General features: G+C 43.9%; 1 protein-coding gene across 1 annotated transcript in view; it reads left to right on the forward strand.

Annotated features, from left to right (window-relative positions):
* Positions 1 to 17,546, forward strand: part of ZNF236 (zinc finger protein 236) — a 94,964-nt gene that overhangs the window by 13,495 nt on the left and 63,923 nt on the right. The window contains exons 4-7 of the mRNA XM_033087783.1: positions 11,278 to 11,456; positions 14,020 to 14,138; positions 14,409 to 14,581; positions 15,439 to 15,582. Of these exons, the coding sequence (XP_032943674.1) occupies positions 11,278 to 11,456; positions 14,020 to 14,138; positions 14,409 to 14,581; positions 15,439 to 15,582 (615 nt within the window). The remainder of the gene's footprint in view (positions 1 to 11,277; positions 11,457 to 14,019; positions 14,139 to 14,408; positions 14,582 to 15,438; positions 15,583 to 17,546) is intronic.

The raw sequence follows: 17,546 nt of genomic DNA on the forward strand, positions 1-17,546 counted from the left end.
ATCCAGGGTTAATTACACGTAACTATTTGGTGTATTTTCCTCCTGAGACAGAAAAACAAATACAGTATTTAAATCGCATATATAAAATTTGCATCCTAAAAATTGAGTTCACACTTTCTATGTAGGTTTGTGTATTTTTATATATGCCTTTAATTTTTAATATAAAAGATTTTTATCTTTTTAAATGTTATTATGTAAGTAATGTGTGTTTATTTTGGAAAATGTTAGAAAATAAAGATTAACAGATAATATCATTAAAAAAACCAATAATCACACCAGTTGTAGAGAGTGTAGTGTAGTCTCTCAAAGTTTTTTTTTTTTTTAATTATGCGTGCTTTCCATAATTGTTTATGTGTTAAAATAGCTTTTTAATAAAAAAAAAAGTTATGCCACTGGACAAGCTGTTTTGTAACCTGTCCTTTTCCCTTAATATATTGTAACTATATCCTTCCCCTTTTCATTTGCTATATCATGATTGTTTCCCCCATGCCATGTTTTTTACATTACTTTGTTAACATCTTCAGCATCTGGACATTGCATGATGATATTTAATCATTTCCTTTATTATTTAACCTTTAAGTTGTTTGTGCCTTTTCAGTATTGCAAACACTGCATCTTTGTATATATCTACTTATTTCATTAGGATAGATTCCTACAGCTGGATTTACGGAATTAATAAGACTTGTTTTCTAAGCTCTATAAATGTCACAGTATGTTCCAGAAGCATGTGCTCCGTCTCACATTCACTACAACACTAGTCAGAAATGGCCACGGTCTTGTTTTTAGAACAGAAAATGTTTGCATTAAATACTGGCACGGTAAAGTATTCTGAAATAAGTACTGCATGTGCAGTAAAACATCACACAGTAGGGAAGGGTGTAGTGAGGGAAGAGTTAAGTCTCCACCAGCGGATCCCAGTTCTCCCAGAATCAAGTTCTGGAGCTCCTTCCTTTAGTAACCCTTCAGGGGAACTCTGTGCATATCTGCCTCCTCTGCACCCCGCTGAGGCAGCAGGTCATCTGTGCCTTTCTTCAGTTACCTGTCTCAGGTGTGGTTACACCTGTTCATCAGAGAGCAGTCTTCTTGTAACAGCCATGCAGTGTCACGTCCTGTATGCGTGTGTCATGATCAGCACTCACTGTGCTCATACACAGGGGTTGTTTTCATCTATAAACAAAGCCCCAGTGAGCAAATCTCCTATGTGTTTGGGCACCTCTAATGTAGTGGTTCTCAAGGCAGGCAATTTGGTTTGTTGTCACTACTGTGGGAAGGGGTTGAGGTGGCATTTAGGGACCAGAGACCGGCGATACACTGAAACTTCCTTCAGTGCACAGTCCCCCCTCCCGCTTCCCACGAAGAATGATCTGGTTCTAGAAGTGGCACTGCTGGGTGAAAGCATATGTAAAGTTGGAATTTTGATAGGTATTGTCGAATGGTTCTCCAAAGAGGTTTTATCAATTTATACTCCAGCCAGTAATGTCTAAAAATGCCCATTTCCTCATGACATTTTCAATATCTGTGTTATAAGACTTGTCTTTTCTAATCTGGTAATTTTAAAATGGTATGTTTTTGTTGTTTTAAATTGTGTTTCCTTAATTATGAGTGAAGTTTACATCTTTCCATGTTTATTAGCCATTAGTTTTTTCTGTCTTTTAATTTTCTTGCCTTATTTTGAGGGAGTGGGTCGGGATTATTAGTCTATTCTTGTAGATTTGTGTCAGCTATTTCCATACATGGGAAGTTGGCTTTTCTGCTCTGTGTGATAGAAGTCTTGTCCGGTTCCTGACTTTTTATTTCTCTTGGCAGTAAATTTTTAAATTGTCAAGTACTCAAATTTCCAACCTATTCACTGACAGATTCTGGTTCTTGTAACTTGCTTAGAAATACTCCCAAGTCGACAGTGATTCTTTTTTAAAACCCAATGTGTCTTCTAGAGCAGCGCACACACAGTGCAGTGCACACACCCGTTTCAGAAATCCCGAGGTCACACACCTCCAGTGCCAGCCCACCCTGGGGATCCCTCGTGCCTCCCCCGTTGGTGTTTGCATGTCTGGTCCTGCACAGTGAGGACCCTGCTCCAAAAGTGGCAGCGCATTCCTCTGAAATCCTTTCATGTTGTGTTGCATGGCTCACGCCACTGCAGGGCAGGGTTTTAGGTGCGTGCAGGGGCCTTTGATCCAGTTGGCTTGCTGTGCCAGGCCTCTCCCCTGTCCCTTTCTCCTGAACCACAGCCCTCAAGTAACTGCCGTCCATTTGGGTGGCTTAGTGAGACCACAGAGACAGCCCAAAGCAGAGTAGGGATTGAGCGCTGTGCAGTTAGGTTATGAATATTTGGATATTAATTTATTCTTAGAAGACAGAATGGTAGAAACCAGAAGCACTCAGGGAGACATCCCTACCCCCTCCCATGGGCCTCCTGGGGGAGGAGGCCAAAACACCTTGTTTTTCTGGTTTGTCTTTGCTTTCTCTTTTGTAATGCTAAGCAAATGTCTCATGCTTTTTACTTTCCTTTTCTGCTTTATGAATGTGAACTTTAGAATTTTGCCTACTTAAAATTCAGTTAGTGTTTTTATTTTGATTGCATTGAGTTTTTATTTTAGATTGTTCCTGGGGAGAATTGAACATGTTTACAAAATTGAATCTTATTGTCAAAACATCACTCAGTAATGTTTTGTTCTTATGAATTCAGTACATTATTTAAATTTATTCTTAAATGTTTTAAGATTTTTATTAATATCATTCTGGGAGGTCTCTCAGTTTTATATTGTTTGTTATTGGACTGTAGGAGAGCAGTGTATTTTTGCATATTTGTTTTGTAGCCTGCCATCCTACCAGATTTTCTTTGGGTTTTCAGGTATACAACCTTATCTACAAATTGTAATTCTGTCATAAGATTTTGTTTTGTTGTGCTTTGATTTCAAGTACCAAATGGGTGGTTTAAAATAAAATCACCTTTTGATTGTTGCCATTAAAATATGTAGTGATAGCATATCCCTCTAACTTTTTTATTTTGAAAAATTTCACACTTGAAAGAATGGTACAATGAATACTTGAAGACAATGAACCTTTTACCTGGGTTTACCAACAAAATTTCCCAGATCTCACCCCCACCGCCCCCACCATTTCTGACCAGTTAAAGTGAGTTGCAGACATCATGTTCCTACTTCACCTCCAAATACTTTAGTATATATCCCCTAAAAACAAAGACACTTTCCCCTTTATCTCAAGGGGAGACTTACGCTCAAGAATTGAGCATTGCTGCAATAATCCATCTTCAGAGGTCTCCATCCGGAGAGACAACGGGTGACTAGTAAGTGTAGGTGAGTTTCAGACTGAAGTGCTCGCTCTCCCTGTGACCCTAGGATAGGAGAAGGGTGACAATGGGCTCGGATGGGGGTGAGCGTGCAGGTCTCGTGGCGGAACGGAGGCACTGCTGCAGTTTTCGAGCAGATTTCTTTCTCAGTCCCAGCTTCTTTAGTCTTAGTGTCTCAGTAAGTTTTTCACTGAGGCCAAAACCTAAGAGGTCTATTTATGAAGTCATTAGATGCAAGCAGCCTGAGAAGTATTTCCGTCTTATTAACTTATTGGTCATTTGAAGCCCTACACACATGGCCTGGTACTGCACACCTCTTGAAGCCCTGGAATCTCCTGTTCCACACGATTTTCACTCAGCCCCTGCTTTATAACACAGCATTTAATGGAACCCAGTTGCACAAAAATGTGATGTTATCGAAACTGAGCTGTGTCAAGCTAGTCGTCTGTGTGGCATCGCACGGTTGTTGAGTCTTGCATTTCCCTTGAGAAGGTTGGCCATCCCTAGGCTCGCTGATGTGTCTGTCACTTTCATGGAGCATTGATTGCCTCGCTCACAGGCTGGGACCGTGGCCACATAGCCTCGTTTTTCCCTGTGAAACGGAGACCTTGCTCTGTCTCCTCAGAAGGATGAGGGGGTTGGAGACGGGTATGGGATCCTGTTTTGGGAAATGGGAGTGGAGCCTGATGGGACAGACGATGGGCTGTATTACGTGGAATAAATGCATGGGTCGGGGCGTGTGTGGAGCTTTCCTTACCTTGCCTGTCTCCAGGGTACCAGTGGAGATGCGCGACTGCATGCAGCTTAGGATGTGTGAAGCGTATGCTGTGGAATAACAAAGGAGTCAGGATGACCGTGGGCGCACACACGGTGAAGAAGGCTGAAGCGCATTCTGGTGTTAGGATGACAGGAAAGAGCAGATGTGGCCCTTAAGCCGAGGCCGCTCACTTGATGCAGCCTCAGACCCCTCTGCACAGGTCACCAGGACGGTGGGTTCACATGCTCCTTTCTAATGTTTCTTCAGATGTACCTTTAAAAAGGCACTCTGACTTCCTCCATAATGGAAAAGGCAAATAGCATAATTTATCATTTCCAGAAGTTCTTAGGTTTGTATACATTATTTTCAAACTCTTACCCTTTAGTATATGTTTCTCTTCTAAATTCTTTTGTCTAAATTCTTTTTCAGATTGTTTCCCAAAATGGAGCTCATAGTCCTTCCACCTCTGATAACTGCCTACTAGTTACTTCATTTGCTTCTGTCTGTTTTTGTTGTTGTTGTTGTTGTTTAGCTTTGTTCTGACGTGATCTCCTGAGGTGGGAGCCCCCTCATTGTCAGGCAGTTGAGATGGGAACTTGTGCAGCCTGGTCTTGGCTGAGCTCTTGGTTTATTGGTTAAACTCCAGCTGTCTTGTTCTTTCACTATCGTGGTTGTAAGAATGTAAACATTCCATAGTTTTCGACTCATTTTTCCTCCCCAAAAGGCCTTTGAGAAGTGTGTTTCCTGAAATTAGGTGACTTTACATTTTTATTGCTACGAACCCATCTCCCATTTCCTCTCTTGGAATATAACAGATTCTTTCTCAGATCAACAAATAATCACAGGAGAAGAAAAGGGTGGAATAGTCAGAAAAGAGGCTTTTGCATAACTGTGGTTTGAAGCTGGTGATGGAGGCTGTGAGCACGCTTTAGCTTCTTGCCACACCAGGGAGAAGGATTCTGGAAGTTGGGACGTGATATTCAGTAAGCTGACCTTAGCAAGCCCATGCTGAACAGGCCCATGATGTAACCAGGTGATGCAAGCAAAATGTACTTCCCCTGCTTGGTGTCATGGGACCCTGCGAGGTGAGCCTCTACCCCCACCTGGCTCTGCTGCATGTAAAAAAAATCTTTTCAGGAACAGGCATTTTACGTGAGCAGAATTCAGAAAAGCCTCTGCTGTACTTATTTCAGATAGGAAAATGTGTTGACAGTAGTGAAACAGGGTGCTCTCTCTTCTTCTTAGTGGTTGTACTAGGGTGCAGGTTTAGTTTTTCCTCTCACCCAACAGTCTGGTGTTATCTGAGATTGTCCAGGACTCCACTTGCTCTGTCTCTTTGAACGTTACTTCTGTCACATGGTTTGCAATGCAGAGACGGAGGAAGGGGCCACACTTCTGCCCTTTAAAGGAATGACCCAGAAGTTGGCTCTCAGCTCTGCTGATTTCCCACTGTGCAGAACACAGTCATCACGCAGGGTCACCTTGTAGTTAGAAGGGCTGGGAAATAGAGCTTGACCTTGGGTAGCCATGCATTCAGCTAAGAGAATCTTACTGTGTGAGGAAAGAAGACTAGGTACTGGAGCATAATTGTTAGTCTTTCCCACATATGTTCCAATAATGCATCTTTGGCTATTTTGTATGCTTTTATTTCTCAGTTCATTGATTTGAATACGGTATATTAGTGATAACCACAGGAATAATTACTGACCTTTAGTCACATTTAAAAAAATCTAAAGATTTCAGCTAAGACAGAGCAGCCCTTTTATCCCAGGTTCCCCCTCTTATAACTAAAAATATGTAGAGATAATACAACTAACAGATAGAGAAAGACTCTGGACGTTGGAAAGAAGGCTGGCAGCCGAGGGTTGCAGGGCTGAGGGACAACGTGGCAGTGAGTTCCCTGGGCTTCTGTTTTTCCTCATGGACAGCTGGACAGGGTGCTGGAGAAATGTGTGGCCTTCTGCCAACAGGCATAGGTGAAAACGCTCCAAGGAAAGCAGGCTCCCTTCAGCCTAAAGTGCCGAAAATATGGTCCAACAACAAAATCTTTTTGATGATGCCCACCCTATTCCAGCCAAATACCAATTGAAGAAGTGCTTGGCCAGGCTGAGTGGAGAGTGATCTCCCACCGCATCCTGGCCCCTGTCCCTGAGAAGCAGACGGCCGTGTGATCCCCTGACTCCCTGGGATTAAGTCAGGAGCTAATTGCACATCCGTCTCCTGGCAGAAGAAGGCAGCACCCAGATCCCCGCCCGATGGCGTGGAGCAGGCAGTGTTCTGCTCCCCTGTAGAGGAGTGTCTGTCGGTCATGGGGAGCTGAGCCCCATCCCTCTTGGCAGCAGTGAGATGTAACCAGGTGATGCAAGCAAAATGTACTTCCCCTGCTTGGTGTCATGGGACCCTGCGAGGTGAGCCTCTACCCCCACCTGGCTCTGCTGCATGTAAACAGGTGACTGAAACTGAAAGATAAGCTAAGCTAAGCTCCAGAGTGTCCCAGCGTAATACCCTGAATGTCCAGGATACAACTGAGAATCACTCCTCATGACAAGAACCAGTGGTTCCCAACTCCAGTGAAAAAAGATAGCAGATCACCCGTATGTTGGGATTATTTGGCAAGGACTTTAAAGCAGCCATTGTAAAACTGCCTTATGGATTGTCTTGAAACAAATGAAAAATAGAATAGATGGAAGATAGAAGAACCAAAGGGAAATTATTGAACTGAGGAATCCCGTGGTTGAAATAAAGCATTCAATTGAAGGGCTCAACAATGGAATGGAAAAGACAGAGGAGAACATTGGTGAACCTTAAGACAGATCAATAGAAATTACTTAAGCCAAACAACAGAAAAAAAAATAGATTGAAAAAAATTAACAGAGCCTCAGGGAAATTTGAAGAACCCACATTTGTATCAAAGGAATTGTAGGACAGGAGAAAGAGTGTGCAGTTGAAAATATATTTGAAGAAAATTACCCAAATTTGGTATAAGGCATAATTTACACATTCAAGAAGCTTAATAAATTCAAAATAGGATAAATCCAAAGAAATCTACACCAAGACACATCATAAACATTTGAAAACTGAAGGTAAGAAACGATCTTGAAAGATGCTGCAGAGAAATGATCGATTGCCTCTGGGATACTGCAATTCTGATGACATTGAGGTTCTCATCTGAATCCATGGGGGCCAGAAGGAAGCAACACATTTTTAAATTCTTGAGGCAAAGAACTGTCAATTGTGAATTCTGTATGTGGTGAAAATAGCCTTCAGGAATGAAGGGGAAATAACCATTTTCAGATGAAGGAAAACTCATAGAATGGGTTGCTAGCAGACTTCTCCTTAAATAATGGCTGAAGGAAGTTATGTACACAGAACCGAAATGGTAACTGAAGGAGGCCTGGAACTCCAGAAAGCAGAGAACAGTGTGATGGTCAGTTCTGTGGTCAACCTGGAGAATGGTTTTGGATGCGATCAATATTTAAATCAGTGAACCTTAAGTAGACTTCCCTCTGTATTGTGGGTGGACCTTAAGCAGTCAGTTGGGGGCCTTAATAGAACAGGAGGACTGGCCTCCTCCCGCTGACTGCCACACTGCAGATGGTGGGACATTCGTGTCAGCCAATTCCGTGTAACAGCTTTCTCCCTGTGTCCCTGGAGAACGCTGACTCATACAAACTTTTGGATTAGTAAAATGAAAACGGGGGTGAATATAATACATTATTCTTCCTTCTGGATTCTTACATCATACTTGATGGTTGAAACAAAAATTATCTGGTGTGCTTAGTGTGCATAGAGGAAATACTGAGGAGAATTATATTTGGGGGGAGAAGGGAGGGATATCAGGACCTGAGTGGAAACAAGGTGTCTGCCCTTCCCTGAACGTGGGATGGTGTGATGTCAGCAGACTGCTAGTCATGCAGGTGTGTCGTAACACCTGTACAAGCCTCTGAGGAAACCATACAAAGCAATGCACTCAAAAATAGTACAAATAAACCACAGCAAATTCTGAGAAATTCTAAAAATGAATCCAGGAGGGCAAGAAAAGAGTAGCAGAGGAATAAGGAATGGAGTAAGCGGCCAGCAAAGAATAAAATGACCAGCTTCACCTCTGAAGTGCCCGTGACGACGGACGGATGGTCTGACCACATAAACTACAAGACAGATTGGAAGTGCTTGAAAACAGTACGATCTAATGACGCATTGTCTCCAAGAAACCTGAAATGGTCCACACAGATCCCGGTATAGAGCAGAAACTCAGCATGTGGCAGCTGGTGAAAAGGTTACTTTCTGAAGTGTTCACTGTTTATTGTTTGTCAGAGAACCCTCGGAAGGGCCATCTGAAGCTAAGCTGAGCAAGCAGCTTGGGGCGGTGGGTCGGACAAAGCTTGGAGGCCTGAGGGGTTGCCGTGGGTACCATGGTGACCTGGAGGCTTAGACAAGATGTTGTATGTAACGTTTACTTTACTAACATTGATTTAGAAATAATTTCTAAACATTTTCTTATGTGTACTGATGAACTATAATTACTTTTTTAGTTTAAGGTTCCAGTTTTGAATTTTTACTTATAAAACACTGTAAGCTAATTTCTCCTTACTGCTCAATTGAGATTAACTGTCCCATGTCTGTAGTGGTCCCTCGTCTGTAAAAATAAATCTCAAAACCAGGGAAGTAAACTATGAAAATTACTGTAGGTTTATATTTTATTAAAATAAACAGAAATGCTGGAGTTCCCATCTTTTATTGAGTAAATCTCTTCCCTTAAGGGATGTTTGGGAGCATGGCGCAGGCACACACGTGCTCACGGGAGGCGGTTGTCCCTGTTTATTGGACGTCGTGGTGGCTTATACATATGGACTATGACAGGGCCAGGCGCAGAAGGTGCCAGAGAAGAGCGGCTTTCTGGGCTGGGCTTTCCATTGACCTTGTGGGTTGAGGTCTACAGAGGCAAACTCCTGAAGGAAAGGAAGCATGGCTCCTTTCCATGCTGGGGCGGAGGAAGGAGCGTGTTTGGGCCCTGGAGACAGGAGAAGGGAAACTGTGCCTGTCAGTGAGTGGAGCCGGAGAACGGCCAGTCCTGGGCCCTGTGGGAGTGGGGACGACAGGGCGAGTGCTCCAGAGAGGAGCCCAAGACAGTATGTATCATGCAGGGTGGAATCTGATTAGAGAATTGGAAAATTCCATGCGTGACCCTCCATGACTTCTGCCTGCCGCTTAGCCATCAGAGAGAACACTCAGCACAGCCTGCCTAGGGGGGAAGCAGGCTACTGCTTCCAGCTAGAGGGCTTGGCGTTAGCTCTGAGTGCAGAGAATGGAAAGGTGGGAAGGCTGTCAGCTGCCTGGAGCTTTGGTGCCCTTCACCCGACCCCTCTGAGGTGCTGCCAGCTCATGAGCTGGAGGGGGGGCTTCACGCTCCTTGGCTTGTTGGACAGAAGGCAGGTGACAGTGATGAAACTTTCTGTTTCGTGGCCTGTTTTGGCTGTGGCCCAGGGTATACTTAACTTTGATTTCACTGTATGAGCAAATTGTACATAACCCGGAGTTGTCACTCAGAAGATCGGAAAAATATCTAAGTACTATTCATGGAGATACCTCCTGGAATAGACTAAGCTGATCATTTGGTAAGAAAGTAAATAAAAAGAGGACGGATCTGAGCTGGAGCGACAAAGAATACGGGGTGGGGATGGGAGGGTAAAAAGTCAGGTTGGTTCATTACCTACAAGACCCGGGACTTGGTGGGGCTGGTAGTGAAAAATGAACATTCTGCCATAAAAATGTAGCAATGCGGACATCTTTGTTTTGTTTTGTTTTTTTAAGAGATGCAGCAAATTACATTAGGTCGTTTTCTTTTTTTCTTTTTAACAGTTTCCCAGAAAGAATTCTTTATTATCAAGATATTGACAATCTAGTCCTTCGTTATTTCCTTAAATTGTTTTATGTTAATGGTAATTTAAAGTTATTTAAGTTGAAATCATTATCAGATTGCTCAAAATATTCCATTCATCCTCGTCTTTTTCTGCAAAGGATGCTCTGAGAAGTGTGAGTGAAAAACCTCACGTTAGTACATTTCCTACATGTCCAAGGCTGCTATGCACAGTAATTAGAAGAAAGTCTGATGGAAAGAAATAGCTGTCCATTTCGTTATTTGGGAATAACGGTTATGTTCATTGGCACGTTACACTCATCTTTTCTTTGTGTTTGGACATGTTTTGAGGACCATCTGAGTAAATAATTGTGTGGAATTCCAAATGAGGGAATGCACTGAGCCGTGTACCGCGTCAGCAGTTCCTACTGTCCGAGCCCCTACTGGGCACTTCCTCAGTGCCATGTGTGACTCGGCCCCCTCACGCGTCATTGGACGTCACTGTAGTTAAGGTGTTAGGTGACGTCAGGTGTTACTAACGTCCCCATTCCACGGCCTTGGAATCACTAACTCACCTGGATGCGCAGCTAGTGACTGGCAGCCTTAAGGGGAATCCCGACCCAACTCCACAACATCCGGTCAGGAATCTAATCGGAAAACGAGGCATTAATTGAATGTTACAGGAACCGCATTGAAAAGGTTTTCAAAAAGCAGATGAAATAAATTTTAAGATATTTTACTTAATAAAATATACCCAAAATACTATAATTCAAATATGACAAGTCTTTGAGCTATTTTATGTTCTTTCTTTATTGCAGTAAGACTTTGCATTCTCTGTGTAGGTCACACGTCCTGCACAGCCCCATTCAGACGGCCGGTCTCTGGTGCTCAGCAGGCCATGTCTGGACAGAGGCCTAGACTTTTCTGTCATCAACTGCCTGTAAGCTAAACTGAAAGAATGATAGGTGTTTCCATTTAAAACGTTATCAGCTGTCATGTTCTTGAGGTAGTCTATCAAACTATAATCTTAAATTCTTTCCTGACCCTTTTGTGGTATTGGAGTCCTCCTGCTTCTAAAGTCACAGCACAGATGGACAAAATGCCAGTCACCGACAGCCAACTTGTAACAATTCACTTTGCTCAAAAATTGTGTTATTCTCTCATCCTTTTGCCTGTGTTTCCATCTTTTTCTGCCAACAATGAAATGATTTGTACATATTCATATTTGGACACAATAATATATTTTTAAGAGATGAAAGTAGTGTTGATCCCAGAGGAAAGTATTAGCTGCGTGGACCCTTGGCAGCCTGGTTCTGGAATGCCTGCTCTGCTCGTGTCTTCCTTCCGCAGAACCTCATCTGCTCTGAGTGTGGGGATGAGTTCACTCTGCAGAGCCAGCTGGCCATCCACATGGAGGAGCACCGGCAGGAGCTGGCCAAGAACCGCGTGCACACGTGCAAGGCCTGCGGGAGAGAGTTCACCACGTCTGCGCAGCTGAAGGAGCACACAAAGACACACTACAAAGTCAGGTGCACGCCTGCGCTGGGGCTGCGGGTGGCATGCTGCTGTGACGCTGGACGCCACTGGCTGCTGTCGAAGCAAGAACACAGCTGCCACCTGGTGCCAGGATGGCCTTTGTGACGTGTCATCACGTCTACAGTAGGACGCTACCTGGGGTGCCAGGATGTCCTTTGTGACATCTCATCAGGTCTACAGGAAGATGCCACCTGGTGCCAGGATGTCCTTTGTGACATCTCATCAGGTCTACAGTAGGAGTAGGATGCTACCTAGGGTGCCAGGATGTCCTTTGTGACGTGTCACGTCTACAGTAGGATGCTACCTGGTGCCAGGATGGCCTTTGTGACATCTCATCAGGTCTACAGTAGGACTAGGATGCTACCTAGGGTGCCAGGATGTCCTTTGTGACATGTCACGTCTACAGTAGGACGCCACCTGGTGCCAGGATGTCCTTTATGACATGTTGTTGTCGTGTCTACAGTAGCAAAGATGAGTTCAGCAACTAAAAATAGCTGTCAAGCTGTAAAGGTAGAAAGTTTTAGCTGGATTTGAAGGTTAAAGATTGTAGAACAAAGTACAGGAAGTATGTTTTTATGGGCAGGTAACTGTGTAAAGTGGATTCACGAGGGCCATATTAGCTCCCTTTTTAATGGTTTGGTTTATTTATACTGCCTGTTTAGAACGCATATGTGCCCAACACTGCTTAGCCTGTATGTAAATGTATGTGTAAAACAACGCTAGCAGGCCAGGGACTTTCATGTTCCCATTTTGGAGATGAGAAAAACTAAGTGAGAAAGAGAGACCAAGAACTTTCCCAAGGTTTTATAGCATTAGGGGCTTAAACCCCAATAGTCTGGGTTTAGAGCTCATAATATTAACAACTGGTCCTATATTTCAATACATACATACATTTATTCCTAGCACAACGTAACATGCCTTTCAGAATTTCATACTTGACCTAGTCCTGATGCTATCTTGTTACTGGCATTTCCTTTTCTTCATGAAATCATGAAATTGAATGCAGAATCCTCCCTGGCCCTTTGTGCTCAAGTTAGAGACCACTGATGGTCACTTGTCGCTTCCTGAGCCGATTTCCTCGGCAAGCTGTAAAGCCAGCATTGGTGCCCTTTTTAACCACTGCCATGTCAATTTGGCGTGCATCATTCCAGCATGTCGGTACTTCCTAACAACAGCGCAAGTGCCACGCCAGTTAGTTAATAAAGTTTATAAGGCGCTTGCAGGCTTTGCACGACCCACTCATGCTCGTGGGCGTGGGGCCCGAGCAGCTCCATGTCATCAGCATTCTTAGCCCCTTCATTGAGCCTGTTGACTGAGACGGAGCCCTCCTAATACTTCATTAGTTCAGTCATTTTTAAACCCCAAATATAATGCATCCACAGTACGTGATAGATTTTTCTTTTGGTGAAGTTTTAACACAGGCACATTTGGTATCTCTGCAGTCTTTGGAGAAGTAACTGAAGATATTTCGGTGGTCATCATGTACTAGACAAACACTGGCTCTGGGTCTCTGGGACCGAGGAACAAGCCAGACAGATGGCCTCATGCTCACGGAGCTGTCATTGAGTAGGGGAGACAGTGACCGAGTGGACGCATTAGTCAGTGTGACCGTTTCAGCTAGTGGTCGTGGTGAGAGGCGGTGAAATTGCATTGGTGCAGGCCGAAGGGAGCCCACAGGGCAGGAGGGAGGTGCTGTGGCCGAGTTTGAAGGAGGCGGGCCTGGGGCTTAGGACCTTGGAGACCACCCTGGGAATGGGGTTTCCATCGCAGGTGCGGTGGAAGCCGTCGAAGGGTCACACACACAGGAATGGGCTGCCCACACCTCAGGGCTGGCTGCTGGGTATGCGGGGCGGGCCAGTGGGCCAGTGAGCACAGGTGGCGCTGTTCCATGACCGTGGTGGTGGCTGCAGGAGGCAAGATGGGAGCTTCTTTGGGGTGTTTTGGAGTGAAACCAGCAGCTCTTGGAGATGGACTTGAGGTCAGGGCTGAGGGTGAATCCAGCGTGACTCCTCCGGCTGAAACTTGCTCAGCTGGAAATTGCCATTTCCCGTCATGGAAAGGAGCAGGTGGGGAATAAAGGAAGAATTCTGTTTGCGACCCACTTGGTGTGAGCGGCTGCCCAGCCATCCACGAGGAAGGAGGTTGAGCAGAGTTAGAAGGCTGGGGTTGGCGCTCCGAGGTGGAGTCAGAGCTGCTGACGGTGGCACTGGGGAAATGACTGCGTCTAGATGGTACTGAGAGCAAGGCATGGGGTGACGGGGCAGCCCAGACTCACACCCATGCAGAATTAAAGGTGCACCCTCCTCCCCCAAGAATCTCAAACAGACTATGCTTCTCTTTTCGTTAGATATGGAAAAGATGACGTTTTATGATACTGCATACACAAAACTAGTAATGTGTGTGTTCACACGTGCGTGTAGCACACACACACGGGATCGATTTCTCACTGAAGCATGTTCTTGTGACAGTCAACTAAACTTTCTGGTGGGACTTTACTTTTGACACTGCTACAAGGGAGACGACTTAATGAGCACCCCCACCCCCATTTTACATTAGGGTGTCACGGTCGTACAATCGGAACGTCGACAGGAGTGGCTTCACGTACTCTTGCCCCCACTGTGGAAAGACGTTTCAGAAGCCGAGTCAGTTAACTCGCCACATTAGGATCCACACAGGTATGAAATGCGCTTCCCTGTGGAGGGCTTAGGATGTGGCTTCAATGGGAGGAACTTAATCCTGGCTTTCCATCCTTTGCTTGTTATCCTGGTGTTCATTTTGAGGTTTGGGCTGGGCGGTTGGGTGGATGAGTCCACAGTTGCGGGAGGTGTTCTGGCCAGAGGGATGGTTTGGGGTCATGCGTGTGTGTAGCGTGCGTATTCCTCTTTTAATCCGGCAGATGCTCTCATCAAAGGCACTTCTGTTTGACCATTTTCCTCCCTCTCTAGGTGAAAGGCCGTTTAAATGTAGCGAATGTGGAAAAGCCTTTAACCAGAAGGGGGCGCTGCAGACCCACATGATTAAGCATACAGGTGAAAAGCCCCACGCCTGTGCCTTCTGTCCTGCTGCCTTTTCTCAGAAAGGGAATCTCCAGTCCCACGTGCAGAGAGTCCACTCGGAGGTGAGCCTGGCGCGGGGGCTGCAGACACGTGCTCAGTAGTGCCCCAACTTTGGGAAACCCCCTCCGGGAGTCCCTGAGACACCCCATGGTGGGACAGTCTGAGCTGCTCTCCAGTCGGCCTCCAAAGATTAGAGGCTAAACACCACTTGATCCTGCAATGAATTGAAAGCCTGAATGGCAGAATCTAGGCTGTTAGAGATAGACTGGAAGTCTCGTCCAGGTTCAGAGCTGGTGGTCAGTTTTTGAGCCAGTATCATCATTGCAGTGGCCCAGGTGGGCCTGACCGCGTGGTGGGAGCAGGCTGAGCGCTCTCTCCGCGCGCCTCCCCGCCTGTTCCCCTTGCTGCTCTCTGGGCCAGGCGGGGCTGCCTCCCAGTTCCGAGAAGTAGCCGCTGATGTGGAATACTGCAGCTGCTGATGAAAAATGTACACATACGAATCCTTTCTACTTGAATGTTTTAGCTCAAAAAAGGCTTAGGTGTGTTTTCATATCTAACTTCTAGCCTTCACTATTGGGCAGTGTGCTTACCTGCTTAGGAAATTGAGAACATACGCCAGGCATCTCATTTTTCCTAAGTTATAATAACTACAAACTATGTTTTTTCACTCCTGAACCAATTCTAATATAGAAAAGACACTAATATTTCAGTTAATCTTATACTGGCAATATTGATTAAAGAGAGATGGGTCATTGATTCTAGAGTTACCTAATTTAAAAGAAAAAGTAATGTTAAAGGGTTAGATTTTTTTTTCCTGTCATTTGTAATGGTGCAGTAAATTGTGATTTGTCACAATTGAAATATTTTTATCTAATAATTAATTGTAAAATCGTTTTTTTTTTCTGTTTCATTCTTCAAGGTCAAGAACGGCCCCACCTATAACTGCACAGAGTGTAGCTGTGTATTTAAAAGTTTAGGGAGCTTGAACACGCACATCAGCAAGATGCACATGGGTGGGCCACAGAATGCGACGAGCTCTGCGGAGACTGCTCGCGTCTTCACGGTGAGTTCGTCAGCTGGGCGACAGAAGGAGGTTCTTTTACCAAAATCGCTCCTCGGACTTGTGACCTTTCAAATGGAATGTTATCTAGTACCATAAAGATGCTATGGAAGTTTTTTATATAGAGGCAAGGCTACTTTTTTCTAATTAGTGAAAACAAACTCAGTCTCTTAAATTTTAGAATAATATTAGATGATCCTGATTTATGGACTGTCACCTGGACCAGTAAAAATACGACAAGTGTAATCATTAATTTAGGAAATTGTAATTCCTACAGCATTACTGATGATGATTATTGAATAGTCTATATCATTGTTATAATTGAAAAATTAGTTATCCTTTTAAGATATACTTTTCATGTCTCACATGACAGTGATAATTTTTTCCTGAGATTTTGGACTTTTGGCAAACTAAATTGTATTTTCCAGTACACATATTTAAAGTTGGATGACTCAGAGCACAAACACTTCTGTTCTTTTCTCTAGGGGTCTTTAGCTCAGCCTCTCAATTGCTAGTGAATGGCAGAATCTAAGCATAGAGTTTTAACAGCCACTGACCTTGGGCGCAGATGTCTCGGAGGTGTCTGTGTTCATGAAAGCAGGTAGTTGGGGTTATGGCAGCACTGCCTCCTTCTAGCGTAGAAAGTAGGCTGCTCAGTGTTCATTCCTAACATGTGGTTCTCCTTCAGTGTTTGTTTTTTCTTTTCTTTTCTCACAGTATTTGCAGCTTGGGATGATTCCTCAGCTTAGTCTCAATCAGCGAAAATGTTGTAAATAAGTCCTAAAACGGGAGACTAATTAGAGCCCAATAATTAAGTCTTAAAATTCTATTTTGGACTGAGAATTTTTTAAATAAAATTTTCAGTGTGTAAATCACCAAATAAGAATTTTCACCATTTACTTTGGCAATATGCAGATCAAATACATAGATACATCTTGCAATATGCAGATCAAATACAGAGGCCTGGAATGATAATCCAGGTGATTTAAAAGCTTTGTATTCTCAGTAAGAAACTGCAGTGCAGTGTTGGGTGGAGACCTGTGTCTGTCCTGCCCTTGCCCTGACTGGCGAGGCTGTGTGCTGTTTGGCTGGCCTGGCAGGGAATCTGGGCGCAGCCTCTTGGCCTAGGTCTCTGCCTCTGGCTTTGCCCCACACTTTGCTCACTCTTAGCCTTTCTGCTCTATTTGTAAAGGTTTCAACTTTGTCTTACGGTTTTACCTTATGACTCTTTCATTGATTTTTTTTTTTTTCAGCTATAATGATTTTTAATTTCTTTGGGCTCTTCTTTGTGATCTGATTGTTTCTTTTTCTTTTTTTTTTAAAATTTATTGGGGTGACAATTGTTAGCAAAATTACATAGATTTCAGGTGTACAATTCTGTATTACATCATCTATAAATCCCATTGTGTGTTCACCACCCAGAGTCAGTTCTCCTTCCATCACCATATATTTGATCCCCCTTACCCTCATCTCCCACCCTCCACCTCCCTTACCCTCTGGTAACCACTAAACTATTGTCTGTGTCTATGAGTTTTTGTTTCTCATTTGTTTGTCTTGTTCTTTTGTTGTTTTTGGTTTATATACCACAAATCAGTGAAATCATATGGTTCTCTGCTTTTTCTGTCTGACTTATTTCACTTAGCATTATACTCTCAAGATCCATCCATGATGTCACAAATGTTCCTATATCATCTTTTCTTACTGCCGAATAGTATTCCATAGTATTATATATACCACAACTTCTTTATCCATTCATCTATTGAAGGACATTTTGGTTGTTTCCATGTCTTGGCCACCGTAAACGAAGCTGCAGTGAACATTGGAGCACTTAAAAGCTTCTGCACAGCAAAAGAAACCATCAACAAAATAAAGAGGCAACCAACTGAATGGGAGAAGATTTCTGCAAACAGTGCCTCCGATAAAGGGCTAATATCCAAAATATACAAGGGACTCATGAAACTCAACAA

Source organism: Rhinolophus ferrumequinum, chromosome 19 (assembly GCF_004115265.2).
Source record: "Rhinolophus ferrumequinum isolate MPI-CBG mRhiFer1 chromosome 19, mRhiFer1_v1.p, whole genome shotgun sequence".
In the NCBI taxonomy this organism is placed as follows: domain Eukaryota; kingdom Metazoa; phylum Chordata; class Mammalia; order Chiroptera; family Rhinolophidae; genus Rhinolophus; species Rhinolophus ferrumequinum.